The 23,142-nt window shown below is 34.8% G+C and overlaps 1 protein-coding gene across 1 annotated transcript; it reads left to right on the plus strand.

The window, feature by feature from the left end:
- The first annotated feature begins 274 nt into the window (after window positions 1-274).
- Window positions 275-4,807, plus strand: LOC129310704 (probable LRR receptor-like serine/threonine-protein kinase At1g63430). Its single transcript, XM_054952621.1, is given in 13 exon segments — window positions 275-430; window positions 535-606; window positions 697-840; window positions 938-1,087; window positions 1,590-1,706; window positions 1,785-1,849; window positions 2,116-2,370; window positions 2,461-2,622; window positions 2,625-2,665; window positions 2,748-2,880; window positions 2,960-3,117; window positions 3,785-4,000; window positions 4,109-4,807. Coding segments are annotated over 13 exon segments (1,827 nt in total). The 5' UTR covers window positions 275-362; the 3' UTR covers window positions 4,355-4,807.
- The last annotated feature ends 18,335 nt before the right edge of the window (window positions 4,808-23,142 follow it).

Below are 23,142 nucleotides of genomic sequence, written 5' to 3' on the forward strand. Positions count from 1 at the left end.
AATAATCGATTTTTTGTTCAATATTATCTATAATGATGTGTGGTGTGATTGTGTTGCAAATATTAGTAAGTTTCTGTTTCCTTTTTGAACGTGGAAGCTTCGAGATCATGTATTGCTTTTTCCACTCACATTTCCGAGATCGCAGTTCTGCTTTTTCACTCACATTCTCCTTTTATCTTCCAGTATTTGCATTGCTATTTTTTTTCCCCCGAGAGAGAGATAGGTGGATGTTTTTCTCCCCTTTTGGGGATTTGTCGAGATAATTTGGCTGATTGTAATTGTGTCTGCACAGTTTGGCGCTCAATGCTTTCAAAGAAGCTATTTATGAAGATCCATTTCAAGTTCTGTCCAATTGGAATACAATGGATTCAAATCCTTGTGACTGGAATGGCGTTTCCTGCAATCCGGTTGGAGACCATGTTGTTAAGCTGTTAGATAACACGCCTCTATCTACTGCAGATTTACCGACATTTTTTTTTCTAAGTTGCCACATTCGCAATGCTAAATTATTGGATTTGGAATACTTGTTTGCAGAAACATTTCGAGATCATCATTAAAGGGGTTTCTAGCACCAGAATTGGGACGAATCACGTACTTGGAAGAATTGTATGTTCTTTGTTTCTCTGATTCACGTTCATCCAGAAACCCTGCCTAGTCTGTGCTATATAATTCTGGAATATAATGTAATGTATGCAGGATTTTGCATGGCAATAAACTGATTGGAACAATACCTAAAGAGTTGGGGATGTTGAAATCTCTTAAGGTCCTGGATTTGGGGATGAATCGTCTATTAGGACCAATTCCTCCAGAGATTGGAACTTCAACCCAATTAATGAAAATGTAAGAAGAAACTTATTTGCTCTTCTGGGATACTGGAATTTTTTACACTTAGTCTTATCACTCACTTTCATATCATGGGTCTTCTGTTTACTTTTAGAAATTTGCAGTCCAACGGGTTGACTGGTAGACTGCCCCCAGATCTTGGAAATTTGAAATACCTTCAAGAACTGAGGCTGGATAGGAATAAGCTTCAAGGACCTGTTCCTGCTGACAGCAGTTCCGATTTTCCTTCAAATATGCGTGGCATGTGAGTATAATTTTGTTTTTCGGTGTATGCTATAGATTGTAGGCGTCTCTTATGTCTGTTGTAGATTGCCACGGTCAGATGAGCTAGCATTGATTTGATTTAGGTCATCAAGCAGCTGGTAGAATACAGGCGGAAGTTTTTATTTTCTTCAATTTTCACATATATGTTATGTTTAGGAAGCTTCAACCCTCATCCTTTATGCTTTCTGAGAGGTAAATGATTTAGGTTTTTTTGCATTTAATATGGAGTTGGTTGTTTTTTTAATAATGATGGAAACCGTTATGTCATCTTGTTAGTGCTTAGGCCATTCAACAGGTATAAAAATTATAGCAGATAGCCATAAATTATAATCAGACTTCAGTCAAGTTTGTTTTATGGTTTAGTTTAAAATTTTTCTTGCGATAAATTATATCAAACTCACTATTAAGTATGAGATGCCAAGTTACACAATTTAATGTTTAAATTTTCTTAATCTGTCTTATAATTGCCATTATTTCTTCAGGTATGCATCAAATGCGAATTTAACTGGTTTCTGTCGTTCGTCTAAGTTAAAAGTTGCAGATTTTTCCTATAACTTCTTTGTTGGTAGCATCCCAAAATGCTTGGAATATCTTCCAAGGTATTTTTCTACTTCCTGAGTCAAATGAGTAGTTTGCTCGGTCTCCATGTTTAGAAAAACATATACACTTTCACACAGGTCCAGCTTTCAAGGGAATTGCCTCCAGATCAAAGATTCAAGGCAACGCCCTTCTATGCAATGTGGTATGTTTGACTTGACTTTCCAAGTATTTAAGATCTGAGGAAGGGATTTGGATAGAGAGAAAATATGCTCCGTCTTGACCTCCAAGTGAAGTGGCTTTTCTTTTTATATTGTTGTTTTGAAACACAATCAGGTGTTGAGGATGGATCTTTGTTGTAATCACTAATTACAAACTTAATGCGAATATTCTGAAAACGTTCACTCCTCGCATCTGTTAGTGCATTTATAATTGTTCATTATGGCTAATAGTATGCTTTTTATTTCATAGCTGGTGCTTCACCTGCCAGGGGCCACCCCGTGATCAACCGAAAGCACCGATCAGCTGATTATTTATCCAAGCGTCAAGGAGCACCAAAACCGGCTTGGCTTTTGGCTCTAGAAATAGTGACAGGGACCACGGTTGGTTCTCTCTTTTTAGTTGCTGTCCTAACTGCTCTTCAAAGGTTTAACAGCAAATCATCTATCATTATTCCTTGGAAGAAATCTGCAAGTGAGAAGGAGCAGCGTATGACAGTATATATAGGTTATTTCTCTTGCTTTCTACTGCCTCTTCCTTTTCTTCTTCCAAAAGGGTTTTCTACATTATTGTTATTAACCTTTTATCAATGTGAAGACTCTGAGATGTTGAAAGATGTAAGGAAGTATAGCAGACAAGAGCTCGAAGTGGCTTGCGAAGATTTCAGCAACATCATTGGGTCCTCGCCTGACAGTGTGGTATACAAGGGCACCATGAATGGTGGGCCTGAAATTGCCGTAATTTCCCTCTGCATTAAGGAAGAAATTGGACAGGATACCTCGAGCTCTATTTTCAGCGGGAGGTAAATGGAAGCCTATGGCATGCAAGAACTTACACAAAAAATAACTACAATTTAAACCAGTACTTCATTTAATGCCATTCAGGTGGCAGACTTGGCGAGGCTAAATCATGAGAATATAGGAAAACTACTAGGATATTGTAGACAGAGCACTCCATTTACAAGGATGCTGGTTTTTGAATATGCTTCAAATGGGACGCTTTCTGAGCACATACATTGTAAGTTAAATTTCTTAAATCGTCTATCTTCTATCCGTTTTATTTGCTTGACTTTTGCAGTTGTGGCTTGTGAGTGCAGATGGAGAAGGATGCCAGTTATCATGGACAAGGCGTATGAATATTGCCATTGGTATTGCACGAGGTCTCAAATATCTGCACTCAGAAGTTGAGCCTCCATTTACTATACCGGAGCTTAATTCTGGTTCTGTATACCTAACAGAAGATTTTGCCCCAAAGGTATGTTTGTGCAGTTTAATTCAAGTGTTCTAGTCTAGCATTTATGGATATGCTCAATGTCTTTTCGCAGTTAAAAATGATAATTTTGATATCTACCAATGTTTGTGGTGAAGATAAGTTTTTTTTTTTTTTTTGGGACGGAAATCAAAGCTAAGGTTTTGTTAGGTTTAATTTGGATCGATTTTGGCCAAAGATTAAAACAAACTCAACCACTTTGCGTGGAGAAAATCTGGACCCATTTGGTTTTGGTTTGGTTCTTATTAAAAGTTGTTTTTCGTTAAGAAAAATTCTAGTTGTTGATAAAAAATTTTATTGCTTAAAAAATAATTGTATTCGAAAAAATAAACGTTATTATCGAACTTCGAAGAATTCTAGATGACTCTCATCTTTGTTTTAAGTGGTTACAGGTAAGTAATTTTTCTTTGGAGTTAGAAGTAATTCAACAATAATTTGAAGCTGAATTAAGCGATTTTTTTTAAATTATATTATATGATAAACAAATACCACATGAATAAATAAACCTGTAAAACTTCGTTAGTAACTTATATTGTGTGGACTGTTAATTCCGGGCCAAAAAAAAAAAAAAAAATCATAGAATCCCGAGTCCTAAATGTTGAGACCCAGAAACTTGTTTGAGATTCTCATTGCAAAGAACATTAAACTGCAGCTGGTTGATTTTGAAAGCTGGAAGACAATTTTGGAAAGATCAGAAAGGAATTCTGGTTCTGTTAGCAGCCAAGGTGCCGTTCGTGTTTTACGAAATTCCATCGAGGCACGCCATCTTGATACCCAAGGAAACATATATGCTTTTGGGGTGCTCCTACTTGAGATAATCAGCGCAAGATCTCCCAATTGCAAGGACAAGAGTTACTTGGTGGCCTGGGTATGAAACTATCAAATTTTCTTCAATGTCTACAATTCTAACTTTCTTTTTCAAACAACCTTGGAAGTGTTTACTGTTATTGAATTCTTGTCCTTTATTTTTTCCCAGGCGAAGGACTATCTTGAAAATCCAGAAGAAATGCCATCTTTGGTGGATCCGGAACTGAAACATTTTAGGGACGAAGACCTTAAAGTGATATGTGAGGTAATAAATCTCTGTATCAATTCTGACCCCGCAAGGCGTCCAGGGATGCAAGAGTTGTGTAGTATTCTGGAGAGAAGAATCGACACATCCATAACTTCGGAGCTCAAGGCATCATCTTTGGCTTGGGCCGAACTTGCACTCTCATCTTGAATCACTCAATCAAAACTAACATACTCCAAAGCAGAGGCATACATAAGTATTTACTTTTCTGACTAATTTCTCTTCCTTATTTACTTGTAAATGATTGCTCAAAAAGGCAACGTAGAGGATAAAATCTCATAGCACTGGGAGATGATTAGAAACGAAGAAATTGGGAAAAGGGGATGACTGTGCTGGACAACGATTTCCCGTATTGGTTCACATCGAGCGTTTGTTATTTGTATTGGGCAATTTATTAAATAGCGAGGGTTCGACCTGCAATTTCCCTGTTCTTTCCAATTTCAAGTGAGCTGCGATTAAAGGGGAGTCCAATGCTATATTTGTAAACTAGATGTGCGGAGGTCGAGATGAGTAGTATATAGTGCATGTGATTTGTAAAAGGTGCCGCTACCGCTATTGATGATATTGTATATTGATTGATGATATTGATGATTATTTGTTAGATGTAATTCTTCTATTTAAAAATATAAATATTTTTAACTAAATATCTTCTAATAAAATAGTTAATAAATCATTTATTAATAGGGATTTTTGAAAAAAAAAATAATTATACCTCAAAAGATTAAAAATATTTTACATTTTTTAACATTTAATTCTTTAAAATATGTCTTCTATTTTTTGATGGAGGGAGTATGTATCTTATAATGAGATCATGAATGTCTTTGAGAAAATGGTATCATGCTTCACATGTTCTTTTGCAGGTTACAATTATTTGTATGGATGTATGCAATATTATGTATGAATGGATGCCTTAACCATCACTCTTCTTTGGTTAAAGGGAAAATTAATTAGCCCTTAAATTATAGGGAGAATTTTATTATAGGACCCTAGGTATAACTTAATTACAAGTAAGGCTCAATAAATTCTAACAATTCATTGGGGGCTTATTGGACTTAAATGAAATAAACTTTATTTATTAAATGACCAATTCATCCTTAGTTAAATATTTAGAAAACAGAGAGGTAGGCTTAGGTTTTTGGTTTAGACGAAGGGAAAGATAGTAATTATCGCATTACTCATTGATTTGTCATCCTTATATCCTATCTCCATCACTCTAATGGCCCTCTCAAGCTTCCTTGCTCTGTTGATGATTTCCTCCACCTCTAATGGCAAATCAAGAAAGAACCCAGCCATCGCTACTGCCACCACCAACATAACCACCATTGTTGTCCTCTCACTTTGTTCTTTCACTGTTGGTCTCTCAAAATAGTACTCTCTTGGACTTAAAAAGAGTACATGCTTTTCTAGTTTCTATTTGATTGGATCAAAGCAACATGCTTCTCTCTTGATTCTGGTTAATTTAAGAGGATGAAGTTTTTTGATTAGACTACTTCATAATCCATATTCTGCTAGAAATTTGAAAAGATCAAAGCTATGGCAATCCATATGCATTGTACATGAATTTAACTATATTTACTTTTGTTTTCTTTTAGGACAGTGTTAGAAGAATATAAGAGATGTGTTGGGTTATCTACTTTTGGTGGATCAGGCTTAAACATGAGCCCAAATATAGAATACAACCTTGTTATAATATTGAGAAAATTTGGGTCTCAATCTTGTAATTCGTAATGGGTTCTTATTTGAAAAAGAGAGGGAACAGTTATTTAGGCATATATGAGGGTCCAGTGTGTGATAAGTGTGCACTCTACATTCTCTTTAGAACTAAACTCTCTCCCTTATTTCTCTCTTCAATTCCTCTATGCGTTTGCTATGTGAACTTGAACTAAGTTCGGTAGCATAACTCCATTTTACAGGGTAAACATGGAAGAAAAAAATATTAATGGCCAAAGGAATGATTTACAGGATTAATGACAAAGAAAAGAAGAACCTAAAGCAACACAAGTATAAGTATTGATTCAATAAGCTCTTAAGAGCTTAGGCAATTTAGTCAAACAACACCTAAAGTGCCCATTCTCCAGTTCACTTGTGGCACTTAGATGCTTTGTACAAGTTTTAATCAAGTATGGAGCAATCTATAAAAGCCACATGAACTTTCAAGTAACTTTCAATTTAAGCTTACTAAACTATAGACCTAGATTGAATTATGTCCAAGTTCATTGGCAATTTCCTATTAACCACATTTAGTGCAACCTTTTAGATATTTTCATGGTTTTTATCACTTGAAACCAATTGTAACATCTTAAAGTTTTAATTCAAGAAACTAATTTCTAATTAGGAGTAAATTAGTAATTAATAGATTAAGTGTGGTTTTGGATGGCAAATTAGTGTTTTGACTGGTTGGGTTGTTGAATTGTTAAGATCAATTGGTGAAACAGAGGTTTAGAGTAAAGCATATGAGCAGCAATGAGACTTTGCTCACTATGCCACATGCTGATACATGTGCTACATGCGATGACACAAGATTTAGATAAATATGATGTGGATTAGTTTGTGAGGTAGAGAGGAATAAGGGAAAAAGATGCATGAGAGAGGAGGAAGGGTGTCCTTACTAGGGTATGCTATTTTTGAGTACTAAAAGATATTCCCTACCTATTACCTATCAAGTAAGTTTTCTACTACCTTATGCTCTTATGCTATCTTAACTTTTTTAGGGTTTTGATATAGAGAAATTGAATTGGAGAGCTTTAAGGGGTTATATTCTGAATAAAAGTTATGAAAAGGACTTTTGGGTGTGAAACTAAGATTTTGCGATTGGATTGAGGTTTAATGGTTAAGTCTTAGAGCTATAGGCTCAATTAGACCCAAATTAAGAGGTTTTAAAGGGTGGAAGTGTTGGTATAAAGAATTGAGAAGTGGTTTGGTCCTATTGACAGCCTATGAGTGTGTGATTATGCTTGATATGCTGAGGTGAGTCTAAAAAGTGTAAGTGAGATGAGTATGTGTGTTAAGTAATGTGACTTAGCTAGATTTACTATTTTGCTTTAAGTTTGGAAAATTAACCAAGGACACTCATTTATATAGATTGAGTATGTAGGAGATTACTTGTGAAAGTCTATAGATTACAAGTGATTTGGTGCAAATGGTAACCCTTAGGAAAAATGGTGTGAAGTAACTAGATAAACTCTTTTACTTATTAATTTATAAAATTATGTACAAGGTAATTGTGTAAATTAGTTTTATTAATATTTTGAAAATGGATAGAGTAGTTTTATTGTATTAAGTAATGCACATGAAAAATAGCACATGAGTTATTGTGTAAAAGTGATTCTTGTAATATATGTGAGAAGTGTGTGATAGTGATGCCTGAGCGCATGTGTTGTGTGCGTGTGTCTGTATGAGAAAATGATAGCTTAGTCTAAGGTAGAGGCTTGTGGCCCTGTTTTGTGTAAGATTAGGAAGTTCTAGTCTAAAGTGTTGTGATCCACTAATGGGATTCAAGAGTGCATGAGCATTCATATGTGATTAGAGGTGGGAGTTCACCTTTTGGAGTTGTGTAGACCATGGTCTTGGCGTATGTGATGCCTATGCCTTGTGAACCATAGCCGATAGACATGGTTGGGCTACTCCCTGTCACTATGTGAGTGATTGGTAGCGAGAGCATTTGACTTCCCACTAATTGGTTAAGGGGAATTCATAGTCCAAGGGTGATAAAGAAGTATTGGCCTTACATCTTTCATTGTTGTTGAGCTTAGACTAACCAGAGAGGTCTTGTGTATGTGTATATATATATATATATATATTTATAACCCACACCATAGGTGGCTTCGGTGATTGGTTTTTAAGGGTTAAGTCTTCTTGAATCCTGCCCTGGACTAGTTATAAGCATAGGTACCCAAACCCATTGTCCTTTTATATCACCCTGGACTGGGTGTGGCACTGGACATTGCAATACCCTAATAGATTTGAGAATTGGGGGAATCTGTGTTCTGAGATTGAGTGAGGCATCTTTGGCTGGGTGTCTTCTCATGATTGGTGAACTTGGGATAGTTCATTGACATGATATATTATCAGCCTATGGCATCCATTCCATAATATATGGAGGAGATAAGGAGTTGATGTTCATGTATTAGATTTTATCATAGGATGTGATACATAAATGTTGTGGTAATATGCTTTATGCTATGATGTATTTTATATAAATGCCCACTTTGCATGCCTTTATTGATTTGACTTGCATGAATGTGATTTAAAGATTTTCTTGGTTAATAAGTAATTTATACTTACCCCTATTTACTATTTTACAAGCACTAGCTTTGGTAAAGAAAAGGGAAAGACTTTTGAGGCTTAAGAGTTCCAATTCCTACTATATAGCCTCTATCTTTTGGATATTTTATTATGCGTTATTATTATGAGGATTTGTTTTCAAATAGGACAATTATTTTTGGTTTACTTACACCATTACATGTTAATTGTGGTGATCATTTTGTATTCAATGCCCTAGCCTATTGTTATGTGTTAAAATGCTATTTGAGGCCTAAATACTAGTGCAAGCAGGTTTAGAATTGATTAATATTACTTTTCTTAATTGTAAATTTGTTAAATTATGAAGTTATGTTATATTGACTTCCCTTGTGATTTTTTGTTAAAATAGGGGTTGAGGAGTAGAAATGCTATGCATGTGGTATAGCTATGTGTTTAGGCTATGTATTGTATTAGTAGTCCTAAGTCTTGGGGACTTAGTCTAGGTGGGTGTTTAGGCTTTTGTCACTTGGTGTGGATTTTGAACACCTTAAAGTGGTGTAAGTGTGAAAAAGAAATGGTTGTTTTTTTAGTTTTAGTGTCCAATTTTTTTACTGAGATGAAATTTTGTTATGAAACTAGTGTCACCAGCTTGTTTACTATCTAAGATTTTTGGGGACACCTAAGTTACTTTAATCAAACATTTGATGGATGCTCAAGGTGCACCAAAAGTTTGCCCCTCGATGCTATGTTATGACAGCAAAAGTGTTGTAAATGCTATGCAATGCACCATGGTAGATGGTGATTTTACTGCAGCACACAATGTAAATTCCCTTGAGGAATCCATAGCCTTTACTTACACATAACACCACAACACTGGAATAACAATCACATTACTTTGAAAGAAGTTTTAAAAATTGAAGATCTAGTCTTTTAGTTAAAAACACATAAATATAAGTTTAATGAAGGCATATCAGAAAGTCTAAATTTCATTCCTTTAAAAAGAAACAAGCAATCATTTTTCATCAAGAAGGGTCATGTGCCATGGCTTGTAACACATATGCCATGACATGTGATACAAAGCTACTAGGTCATGCTTTGTGACATGCGTTGTTTCATGCACACCATGCGCTGAGGTGCACATGTTAAATTTTGCTGCCATGATAACAGTTCTGCTATGAACTTCTAATGTGCATCATTTCTTCATGTGACATTCGATCATAGTGGTTCAAGTAGCCATATAAAGCTTAAGAAACAAGCTAACTAATGAAAAAGTTTGGACACGATCTAACGGTGCAAACTTAATTTGAATACTCAAGTGTAAAAAGGTACTTTTCTTTAAAAATTAATCACCCAAAGTGTTCAAATCTCATTCTTTCCTTAATTTAATAGACTACTCTGGGTCTTAAACTAAGTCCAAAAGGATTAGAAACACCTAATTAACACTAAATAACACATATACAACATCACATGCTTAATTTGGCCACTCAATGCCACATTTCACATAGGTGGACTTACATGAGCCAACACTCACACATAATCACATAAGCACATATAATGCCCTAGTAGAATAAGTTACAACCTTTATAATGGTCAATTCTTGCCAACAACTACTTCTAGTTTTATATAGGTACCTACAACTTAGGCACCACAAGCTAGGAACATAGCTTAATGCATATCAAGAAGCACTTTTCACTAAAATAATTTAATTTCATACTCACTTGTAATAACATATAAGCCCATACATTTTTGAATGCACTACAAAAAGGGAAAAGATGTAACAAAACAATATAACAAGCAAGTTACTAAAATGAGTTATATTACGATATGCATCCTAGGGTTAACCCTACAATAGCATTACAATTATTACAGGCACAACTACTCTTCTCATTCTTCTTTCCTTGGCCTCTTTTAGATCCTCAAAACCTATAGACATGAAATAACAAAGTGAGACAAAAGTTCAATAATTAGATAAACTGAAATATTAGTTAACATGCAAAATTATACACAAGAGATAGAGTAGCATTAACACAAAGATCATCACACACATTAAATTCACATACAAGCATGACTATAATCACCTTAATAATACAACTTACATATATCAATACATGAGCACTTTACACTAACATTCTCCACAACCTCTAAATCTTCCAACCGAACCCATAAGCTATACACAACACCTCTCTGGTTAGTCTAACTCACTAGCAGTGGAAGAGATAGGGCGAATATCTCTTTACAACCTCTAGACTATAGATTCCCCTTAACTAGTCGGCAAGGTGTAGAATACTCTCCTTACCAACCACTCCCAGAGTGGCAAGGAGTAGTTTGGCCATGTCCATTGGCTATAATACTCATAAAGTAATAAGACACATTATTTACAAACTTTATCTATTCATTTAAGACCTATTTTACATATTATATTCTCCACTTTTGTGCAGTTATGGTCTTAATTGTGATAAAATCACCTAAGGGGCAAATTTTGCAATAGGGGCACTTTAGTCCAAAAATGTAATTAGATTTTGAAAATTTAATTTGGTTTGGGAGATATCAAATAAAAATCACATTTTAGAGTTATTGATTTTGTTGACTTAATTAGGATTTTGTGCATGTGTGTGCGCATTGTTGGTTTCACATGTGGCAACCTTTTTTTTGCATTTTATTATTTTTATCCCATCTAAATAATTAATTTCATATGCCAAGATATGAATTATTATGTCACACACATTTATTTGATTAAATTTTATTTGTTATGTGACATAAGTGACACATGTGTACTTGAACTTGCATAAATTGGTCAAAAGAATGCAAGAGGACTTGGGAGACCATATGTGGCATGATAGGGTAGTTATGATTTTCTAAGTGAAAAGTATGGTATTATTTATGTTAATATAGGAATTATTACCTAACCAATGAGAAAGTAACACTTAAGGGCATGTGTGGATTGTGTGAGGCTATCTTAGGATTATAGTTTCTTTTTTATTTATTTTTGGAGCATTTTTAGACTTAAAATGTGTCATTTAACTTTCTATTCACACAATTTTAGATTCAAAACATTATCACTCCATCTTCTTTATTTCATCTTTTACTTTCTCTTTCTTGTTCATGTTGTTCTTCATTTTCTCTCATTTCTCTTTTTAAAACCCTAACCCTCTTCTTCACATCTAGCTATTGGATCCTCACCAAATCACTACCATTCTTCTCTTCTTATAATCCTTTTCATGTACACCACTTAATCATCCATCCAAAGCCTTAAACTCAAGTTGAAGCCATAAAGAATTTTGGTCAAATGGAGATTACCTTAAAGATTTCAATGGAGCTTGAAGGCTATGCTCATTTTAGTTTGTACAGGAAGAATGAAGGAGTATGAGCCATCATTTTAGACTTCACCTTTGGCAAAGGATTACCTTAACCTAACTCTTCTATTTTACTTTACTTGTAATTCTAAATTTAGGTTATATTATGATCAACTTGGACTCTAATTTGAGTGGACTATTGTTGTAATGGAAGATGATTTATTGGAATTTTTCTTACGGTTTTTAACTCTCTTCTCAATGCTGCTATGTTGATGAATTGTATAATTTTGTGGTTTATTAATGTGAATTTGCTTGGAATTAATCTTGCATAATCTCATGGATTGATTTCTAGCCTTGCTCTTGTGTTACATAATTTAGTAAAATGTGTGAGAATGGGGGTATTTCCCTTACTATGCCACACGCCACAATATATATTACACGCATTGCAGTGCATGGCATAGAAATTTGATTTTAAATTGCATGAATCAGATCACAGGATGAAAGGGAACAAGAGAAAGGAAGCATGAGAGAGAGGTGAGGGAGGAACAATCTGCTAGGGCAAAGAGTTACAGCCACTTGAGGGAATATTTCCTACTCATTGCTTGCTAGGTAAGTTTTGTACTGCCTTAACCTCTGATTCTATACTAATTTCTCTTAGTTTTAGTTATAAAGAAATTGAATCAAGGAATTTTAAGGGATTATTTTCTTATTCTTTTGTAATAAAAAGTCTCTTTAGAGTTAAATTAAGGCTTTACAATTGGTTTGAAAATTAGTAGCCAAGCTTTGAAGATATAGGCTATTTGTATAACCTAGCCATATGGTGTGTACTTTTGTGTGTGTGTGTGATTTTTGAGTGATCCAAGGTTGAAGTACAATGCAAGTGCATTTGTATATATTGAATTAATATGGAAGTGTGTGAAGTTTAGCCAGATGTGTAAAGGTTTGTGAAGGTGTGAACTTTACGCAAGAACTTGTGTATGTGTGTGATATTGTGTGCGTAATTAGTTAATCAAGTGTTAAGTGTCCTTATAGATGTGGCTAAGGCCCTAAAAATGGCCAATAACACTTGGTTTGGAATTCAGATGCTAGGGTAAGTGAAAATTATTCAAAATAGTCATTTTTGCATCTGAGTGTCTAGTTTTCAAATGAAATATTAATTTTAAATGAAACTAATGTCATTAGCTAGTGTAACATTCGAGAAAATTTAATTCTAGTTTATTAACCTAATGATGGTGATTAGTGAGTTAATGAGGTGTATGGCCAGAGGGTTCGAATGTTTTTGCAACTTGGCATAATTGTTTTGATTTTAGCCCCTTCAAATCGATGGCGGGCCACTTGGGAAAGGAAAGAGGAAGAAAAAGTGAAGAACTATTCTTTGTGCCACATGCCATGGCATGTGATTGGTCTGCCGCAGTGCACAGAGACAGTTTAAATGTAACGAGCTCCTTTGTGCGATACACCGCGGCGGAGGGCATCATGCATCATTGCATGTAGCCAAAAATTAGATATATTTGATTCGTTCTGCACGTGAAAACAGAAGAGAAGAGGAAGAGGAAAACAAAGAGAATGCTAAGGCTCTGCTAGGGCATGCATATTGGCTCTCATTATTGATGTTTTGAAGCTCCCAAACACCCAAGGTAGGTAATCTAAGCCTCATTCTTCTTTTCTTTCCCTCATTTATGATTATTTATGGTAGGGTTTGAATTAAGAGATGGATTTTCAGTCTATAGGAGTATGGGTCCAATTCCATTGGTTAAAACAAGTAGAATGAGAGTTGTTTAATGTATTGGAACACCACATTGATGATTTTGGAAGTGGTTAGTCTATGGGAACATTTATTGTCCAAAAATTGATATTTATGAGGTAGTTGGAAGAGGTTTATGTGCATTAATGATGGTTTTAAGCATCATTATGATAATATACATTAATAGAACCTAATGAGCCCATTGGGTGTGAATGGGTAGTGATCATGAGTTCATAAAAATAGAGTGTGTGGAGTTTTATGTTGATGAAGCTTTAAGAGTTAGACATTGATGATATTCTTGTGGTATGGATGTAGAGAGGTTCATTTTTGGCACCATTTGAGCTTGTTAAACCTTTGGGAGGTTGGTATAGTAAGGGATAAACCTTTGACCTCTCAAAGGTTTGAGGTAATCGGGAAAAACTTAATCTCTATAGTTGAATGTTAATTGTATTTTTGAATTGTGATTTGAGTTAAATTGATGATGCATATTGGCAAAGTGTTTGATTTGTGAAATGGTTTTGGAAAGAAAACCTTGATGTTGCTACCCTTGATATTTTATGAAATTGATTGTGATTTATTACTATGGGTGGAGAATTGTGATGAATTATATGTTGAATTATAAAGTATTTGAGTTATGTGAGTTCATGTGTTAAGAATTGATTGTTAAAATGCATATTATGTGTCGCACCCAGAAATGCGATGTGGACGGCACGAGAGCAGAGGTTCCGGCCTTCGTAAAGAATACTGGAGAAATGGGAGTCGCCATTAAAATTTTAAGGAAAATCTTAGGAAACCGTTTAAACGTGGATAAGGGTGGTATGTGAAAACAGAAAATAGGTTTGGGAGTCGATTGAGTGTGGGGAAGGTGTTAGGCACCACACAACACCTGTTCGTAAAAATGATTACCTGAAGTTTGTTGTGCTATATAAATATAGTTTGGCCCAGGATCCCATAGTCCTATAGCTAATGGAACTAGCAAAAGAAGGGAAGATTAAGAGATTCTGGGTGGATGATGACATCCTCTACACTCTAGGAAGGCGCATATATGTTCCTAAATGGGCAAACCTAAGGAAGGAGCTAATTAAAGAGTGTCACGACTCCAAATGGGTAGGTTACCTAGGTCAAAAATGAACTCTAGCTTTGCTAGAAGCAGCCTATTATTGGTCACACATGAGGGAGGATGTGGAACTTTATGTAAAGACTTGTCTTGTGTGCCAACAAGACAAAGTGGACAACCAATTACCTGGAGGACTGCTTGAACCCTTACCTATACCGAGCCAACCATGGGAAAGTGTTTCCTTAGACTTCATCTCAGTATTACCTAAGTCAGAAGGATTTGGATCCATCATGGTGGTAGTAGATCGATTCTCCAAATATGCAACTTTCATAGCTACCCCAACGGACTGCACGGCTGAGGAAGCGGCTCGAATGTTTTTCAAAAATGTGGTAAAGTACTGGGGCCTTCCTAAAACTATCATTAGTGATAGAGATCCATGATTCACAGGAAAGCTGTGGACAGAACTATTCAAATTATTGGGGACAGAGCTACACTTCTCAACTAGCTTTCATCCTCAAACAGACGAGCAAACTAAGAGGGTGAATGCTTTACTTGAGTGCTACTTGCGGCACTTTATTAGTGCCAATCAGAAGGATTAGGTTAAGTTACTTGATGTGGCTCAGTTCTCCTATAACCTACAGAGGAGCGAGGCGATAAGAAAGAGCCCATTTGAGATTGTGATGGGGCAACAACCAATCACCCCACATGCCTTCGCAACCTCCTATAAAGGTAAGAGCCTTGGAGCTTTTAACATGGCTAAGTCCTAGCAAGAATGGGAAGATGAAACAAGATCATTCCTTGTAAAAGCTGCTAAGAAGATGAAGAAGTTTGCAGACAAATGAAGGCATGCAATAGAATTCCAAGTTGGGGAGATGGTAATGGTGAAACTTCTCCCACAATAATTCAAAGCCTTCAGATCAGTACATAAGGGCCTCATTCGCAAATATAAAGGTCCTTATAAGGTAATCAAGAAGGTAGGGAAAGTCTCATATAAATTGGATCTCCCTACTAATTTAAAGATTCATCTTGTCTTCCATGTTAGCATGTTGAAACCTTATCATGAAGATCAGGATGACCCAACACGAGGAACATCATCACGTGCCCCATCGACCATCACCAAGGCATATGATCGAGGAGTTGAAGAAATACTTAGTCACCGAGTTGGGCAAAAAAGAGGTGTGCCACCAGACACACAATACTTGATCAAGTGGAAGGGATTGCGAGAGAGCGAAGCAACATAGGAATCTCAAAGAGATCTTTGGCAATTCGAAGAACTACTTCGTTCCTATAGAGATGATGCCGTGATGAGGACGTCACTCGAATAGGTGGGGGAGAATGTGACAAAGTTAGAATTTTCATGAGGTTAAAATATTCTAGAAGCTTCTAAAATGATCCAGGATAATCAAGAAGGCACTAGAGTCTTTTAGGATACGTCGGTATGACCTCGAAAGACCTAAATATCTCTAGAATAATGTAGAAAGCATTGAAGTATCTAGATCATTTTAGGGATATCCTACTCTTGTACATTCTAGAATTCTCCTTGTAAATATCAAGATATTCCTTGTAGAAATATCTAGAGAAAGAATGTACACTGTTAGATCGAATTAATCCCAATCATCCATTAAGGAGGTAGGAATTTTCTAGAGAAAGGGGGAGGCCTATAAATACCCCCTCACCGCTCATTTGTAACTACTCAAGCAAAGTAGTAAAGCTCTCAAAGTTCATTCACTCAAACTCTCTACTCTTTACTTGTGCATCTAGTTCTCTTAGTCTCTTTGCCTACTTTATGGGTTCGGCTGACTTAGTCACGATCAAGAGGTTGATCAAGCTAAGACCGGCACGGTTCAAGGAAAGGGAAGTTTTAAGGCCATGACACTAGGGTAACCTCATGGATTATTCCATATCCTAGGTATGTCGTGGTGAAGTCAAGCTTTACGCTTTGGATCATCTAGACTTCTTGGACCTCTTCATGGTAGGGGATGCATCCCCCTACCATGATCCAGGGTATACTCGTGAAAGCGATGCATGTCAATACACATGTCATCTCAAATTCATTTCAATTAACATTCACACACCCATGTGCATATTCTTTCACAATGCTACTACTCTATCAATTCACACACAATACACATAGTTCTATAAAAATACTTCTAAATAATTTCACAAACAAACAAGTAAAAAGGTTACTCCAGTTATCTTTAACCCTTGCTACTAAGGGTTACTAATCACTATAGATTTTCAAGCATGTAGATTCCCATGAGCAATGCCATAGGTGCTCAATCTACACAATATAGTGTTCCTTAATCAATTCTCAACACCTAACACAGGCATTAATTTGGCTAATTCAAATCGCTTAAGACATAAAATGGTCTAATTAATACCTTTTGAATTCATACATCCATTATCTATAGTTATTGGCCCTATAAGCTATTCAAATGACTATAACAAACTCCTAACTCATTTATTCAACTAGTTTTCACCATTTAATCTAACTTTTTGACTATTTTGAGTCTAAATCCTCAAAGTTTAACTATTCAACTCCATACTAGTCACAAAACTTTAGTTTCATATTTGATAACCCATTTTTGACACTTCTGTTAGATTGCAACACCTTAAAACTTCATGATTTGATTTCTTAACTAGTGAAATTCAATGAAAATGGAGTATAAATGAAGTGTAGGGTTGCACGATATGTACCCGACAAGTCACTAACTGAATTAAAGTCTCGAGCTCTAGATATTGCTTGCCTTAATAGAGCTAACCTCCTCTTCCCCTCCAATGCATTCTTTATACTTCCTCTTCTAATTTCATGAATGGATTATGTCAACTTTAAGTGATTCTTACATAATGCGCCACGGCACATGTAGCTTTCGCCGCAGCGTGTGGCACAGTAAGGCCAATCTCGCTTGTGCTTGCACATTCTGCCCCAGATTGCCATTCTATCCTTCAATCTTATAAATACAATATCTAATGAACACAAAACATTAACTCAACATCCAAACCACAATCAATCTACTAATTACTAATTTACCCCTAATTAGCAATTAGTTCCTGGGATTAAAATTTAAGATGTTACAATAATCTCTCTAATGCTCTTTTTCACAAGAATATGCTAAGCCATACTATCAAAATTCAAAGAATTATCAACTATGGTGTTTGAAATTAAAGAAGATGCCAAGAATTCTAGGTATTGATATCTAAATAAATATATTTTTCCTCAAGTCCTTTACAACTTTTACAAGACATATACAACTCAAAACACTGCAAAAAAGCAGCTGGAAGCAAGAAAATAAAAAACACAAAATTATGCAAAATTTTAAAAAACTAGCAAAATTGAAACACACTGGAATAGTATTTTTTGTGGAATTTTTTTGAAAGTGAAAAAGACAAAATTAGAAACAACTAAAAACTAACAAATAAAGCTAAAACATTGAATTAAACTCAGGAATTTCTTTAAACAAAATTTACAAGAAGAGAGAGAGATATATATGCTCATCTAAAGTCAACCCTGTTTGCCTGGCATGTCATTGGGAGTTAGTAGAGGACCTTATGAGCTTATTTACTGTACAACTCCCTGGTCCTGAATCAAATTGATCTAAAATGTTTACCTTATATAGTTAAAATTTCAAGCCAAAATTCCTTGTAAATTCTTCCCAGTATTTTTTCAAATTCAGTTCTTCAGCATTGGAAATTCCAGTGAATCCTATTTTAGTCAAGCAAGAATTCAACCGACTTAGTGGTCAAATTAGCAAATGTGTTAAATAGAAACTTTAATCGTAAGATAACAGAGAACACAATAAACTAAGAATCAGCTAAAAATGATGTGTGTAGCTAAAATTATCCATGTCCAAAATTCATGCACTAAATTCTAGCGAGAGTCAATTTCCACAACATGCAAACATTTAAGCTAACTTTGGCAGATTTGATTGCACATCCGGAATCAATGTTGCAATGACAAAATCCAGTAGCAAATAGACCAAACGAGTGATCAAATGCTCAGAAAAAAACATGAGTTAATCACCACAACCAAAATTCTAGACTTAAGCCAAAATGAAGAATAAATTGAAACAGTAATTGAACAACAATTTGTATGGCTAGTTACTCCCCAGCAACTGTGCCAATTGATGAACCCTAGTCGCCTTAAGTTATCAAATTTTAACTAGAATGTAGTATTTTGCACTCTAGGTCATCTCCCATAGGAGCAATGCATACAAATCTTTGATTCAATTACCACAAATTAAAATGAACTTTCAGCTAATCAAACTAGTCTAAAATGCACAATAAATGTTTGTAAAATTTTTGTTTAGAATGTGATAAAATGAATGATGATTATGATAAGCCCAAGTTAGATTTCTTAACATTAATCATTGATTTCCATAATTATAATATCATAAACCTTCTTGATTAACCTAATTTGAGACACTTAGAAGCCTCTAAGTGTTGTGCACCATTAGATTTGATCAACATTAATGAATCTAGCTTAAGTGAATTTAGAATTCATACTATCTTCAGCCTTGTTCTACATAAGTTTCAGACTAAAACTAGTGGAAGAAAAATACCTCAAGTCAAATTCATATAACCAATATGGATCCCACTCAAGTCTACATATGAACTTGAACAAGAATCAGCAAGAACTTATGAAATAACCCTAAAACATCAAGCTAAATCATAAATTCTAGAGCTGGACAGAGCATAAAATCTAAATTCAACATTCATATTCTCATCAAATATGAATTAGAATCACAAAGTCTTCAACAAAATAGGTCCAGAATTCAAAATTTTTAATTAATCAAGACAAGAACATGAAATCAAGAAAATGAAAAACAATTACAAATATGAAAATCTCATAATGTCCAATCATCCTTCTTGGAGCTCTAGATCATTAGCCTCTCATGTTCTTTTTCTTCAACTCAATCAAACCTTGAACTTGAGAGAACTCCATGATGAATCTAGAATTTGTGTCTGCTAGACGTGAAAATGTCTGTTGGAACAAGAGGAAATTCTGAACAAAATTGACATGAATAGAAGAAGAAGCAATATCTAGACAAAAATTTGAATATGAATGGGAAAATCTAGACATGATATGAAAGGATGAAGGATGAAGAAATGGATCTAGACGTGAGAGAAGAATGAAGAACACATGAAGTGGAAGATGGAGATGAGAGAAATTGAGAGAAAATGAGAGAATATTCAGATGATGAGAGAGATTGGAATGTACATAATGAGGCTCTAATATGAAATATAGGCTTATGTATGTGTGAATAATGTGAATAGGTGATAATTTCAAGGTGGTCTAGATCTGAATGTGGCTAATTTTGAGCTAGAAAATAAATTAAAATTGAGCAAATAATTCTAGAAAGTGCAAGGAAAAGTGGCACACAAAAGTGCTGATCATGGAGCAAGGAACATGTGATTAAAGTGTCAAAAGTGTGACTTCATTAAGCTTCAGCCAGCTGCCACGTGAATTTTGCATGGAGTTAGATATGAAGTCACGCATAAATGCTCTTTGTTAATCCTTATGATGATGTCACCCAATGCCTTCTTTAAATCAGAATTGAATCACACACCAAATGCTTCTTTGTTTTTCTTTGATTATTTCATCCTATATTTCTCTTAGATTAGCTTCAATTCATGTAAAAATGCACTTCTTAATCCTTATGATGACATCAACTATTACCCTCTTGTGGATTAGATTTAATTCACGCATATCATGCTTTTCCTTGCCTAATTATTTATTTAATTCCCTTAACTAAATCTGAAAATAGGTGCCAATTCAGCCCCTCAATTCTAGAATTAAATTGCCAAATAAGCCCTCTCTTACTCTTGAATTCTCTAATGAAAGACTTAGTCTTTGCTCTTTGATTCCAAATTTGCTTCTTGAAGAATCTGAAAATAAAAGATACAAAACTAAATAAATTCTAAAAATAAAATTAACAAAGGAAGAAAAGAGAATTTAAGCCCAAGATCTCAATTAAGATTTAAAAGTGTCAAAACAATTATCAAATAGCATTATTAAGGTTCATAGAGTCAATATGAAAAAGACAACTCAAAATTGTAAATTAAACCCTAATATGCACAATTTAAAGCCAATAACCAAGTGTTTAGTATATAAAATATGAGATAGATCAATTCCCCCACACTTGGATTTTGCTCTTTGGGTAAAACTCTCTCTAAAATCTTAAAAAGGAAAATAACACAAAGATGCAAGCTCTCAAGAGTAAATCCAATTCTCAAAGTAAATGCACTATCACGAGAACCAAATTAATGTTATAATCTTTAGAGAAAACCTTAATACATCACAAGCAAACCATTTGTAAGAATGTAATCTCAAAGAGAAACCTCACTAGATTAGTGTTTCACTCTAGCACTCAGTGTATAAGGGTATATATATCACTCCAGTTCCTTGGCAAGTCATCCTACCATAAGCTTATAATCCCTCTATCTCTCCACTATTAAGATGCAAGGGTTCTTAAGAATCATATGTACTTTCAAAAGGATGTAATGTGCTCAATGAAAGGTAAACTTAGATTTGCATGTGAAGGGATAGGGTTTAGCTTAAGAAAATTTCCTTTGCCACAATGTAAGTATGCATAATATACAAGACTACTTAATAAATAGCCAAGAGTAAAGTAGATAGAGATTAAATGGAACTCCACAAGTAGGAACAAATGAATCAAATAACAAACCCAAGAAAGCTTGCTTATTCAAACTCTTTCTTTTGCTTTTCTTTGATTTACTTTGGATCTCTTTTCTTTTCATCTATATATGTATATATATATATATTTCTTTCTTTCTCTTTCTCGTATTGTTTCTATTTTCTCTTGTTTTCTTTTGCTATCTCTCTCTCTCTCTCTCTCTCTCTCTTTTTCAAAGCGTAGCTTCCACACTTGGGTACAACTCAAGAGATGTTCCTAATAGAATGGTATGGCCAATGTGAATGAAAAAAATGGATCCCCATAATTGTTATCTTCTAAGTTTAATAAAGAATAATTAATGTACATTGAAACATACCAAATGAAAATACATGCAATCTATCCAAAATAGGGCAAAGTGTTTAAAAATGATAAAATAAAGAAAGGCTCTCTTTGGCTAAGCAAGGGATGATCAAGTAATCAAGGGTTAGCTAAAAAGCCTTAGGCACTTTAATGATGGCCATAATCACTTTCCCTACAACCAATGCACAAGTGTAGCTTCAAGTAAAAGAAAAAACAAGTTCTAGAGGATTAACAAAACCAAGGAACATAGAACTCTCAACGGTTGAAGGCCCCTTCCATATGGTTTGATTCTTGCTTCTCTTAATCAATTACACTTAACCAAATGATTTCTTGCTTCCAACCAGATTTAAACTAAAGAAAGTAATATCTCAAAAGTTCAAACTCAAATGCATAACTAAGATCATTTTCAAAAACTCAAGATTATTTACAAAACAAAAGTTTTTTTCAAAAACACACTTTCCCCTATACTTAAATAATACATTGTCCTTAATGCATGTAAACACATGATAGAAAGAAGTAATTCAAATCTGTAATGCATGTCAAAGTGCAAAAAGAAGTCATATCTCCCCTCCCATACTTGAACTCAAAATGGTATTCACAAACACAAACACAAGCAAAGAATGGTGTGCCACATGTGCGCATAAATGACAGCAAGCAAATCTATAAAATATTCCACTTGTGTGATTTGTGAACAAACAAATCATTCAAAAAGGAATAGGAAGGAGAGATATAACCTTTAAAGACTCATGGAGGATCTTTATAGTGGAAGCTCTCAAGTCAAAACCTCCTCTTGTGATCTCTTTGATGGGTTCCCTCATACCTTAAAGAAGAAATCACAAGAAAAATGTACAGATGTGATATAGAAGCATCCAAGTGCCTAGCACGCCCAATGAAATCTAGCAAATTCAAATTATCATATAATAAGCTAGATGTGCTAGTCAACTTAAAAATCACACCCCCACACTTGGGTTCATCATGTGGTTAGTTCTTAGTAAAGGTATATGAAATGCAAACTTCCTAACTAAGAACTCAACTATGGCATCATGCATATGATCATGTAAGCTCACAAAATGAAACTCAACTCTACCAAGTTAGGGAGGAGTAAAATCGTGCAATAAGATGCCAAAACCATCTTTAGCTCCCAAAATCATATCAATAGCTGCATAAGACTTAAAAGAACAAGGAGCTAAAGGTAATATAGAATACATGACAACATCAATTGAATCCTTAGAATCAAATAAAAATGATTCATGCTCAATATCATCCAAAGTGCAAATCATATCAAGAGAGTGAAATGAATCAATAATATCAAAATAGAAACTCTCAAGATGTATGGAATCAATCTTGAATTTGATCTCCATTGCACTTTGATGCTTATCATGAATCTTGATCTCCTTCTCCAATGCTTCACCTAAATCATCAAAATAGCAACTCTTCTTTACATAATGGTCAAGATCAAGTAAAACATCAAAAGAGAATGTGGCATAATCAATACCATAATCAACGGAAAAACAAAGAGTATCACCATAATCTAACGAACTAGAGCCAATAGAATGAGGTGCACTCTCTAAGCTAAAAATGGAAGGAGAATCATAATCAAATAAAGA

The sequence above is a fragment of the Prosopis cineraria genome, unplaced genomic scaffold, assembly GCF_029017545.1.
Source record: "Prosopis cineraria cultivar Desert tree isolate PC_DT_omini unplaced genomic scaffold, ASM2901754v1 PC5, whole genome shotgun sequence".
NCBI lineage: Eukaryota > Viridiplantae > Streptophyta > Magnoliopsida > Fabales > Fabaceae > Prosopis > Prosopis cineraria.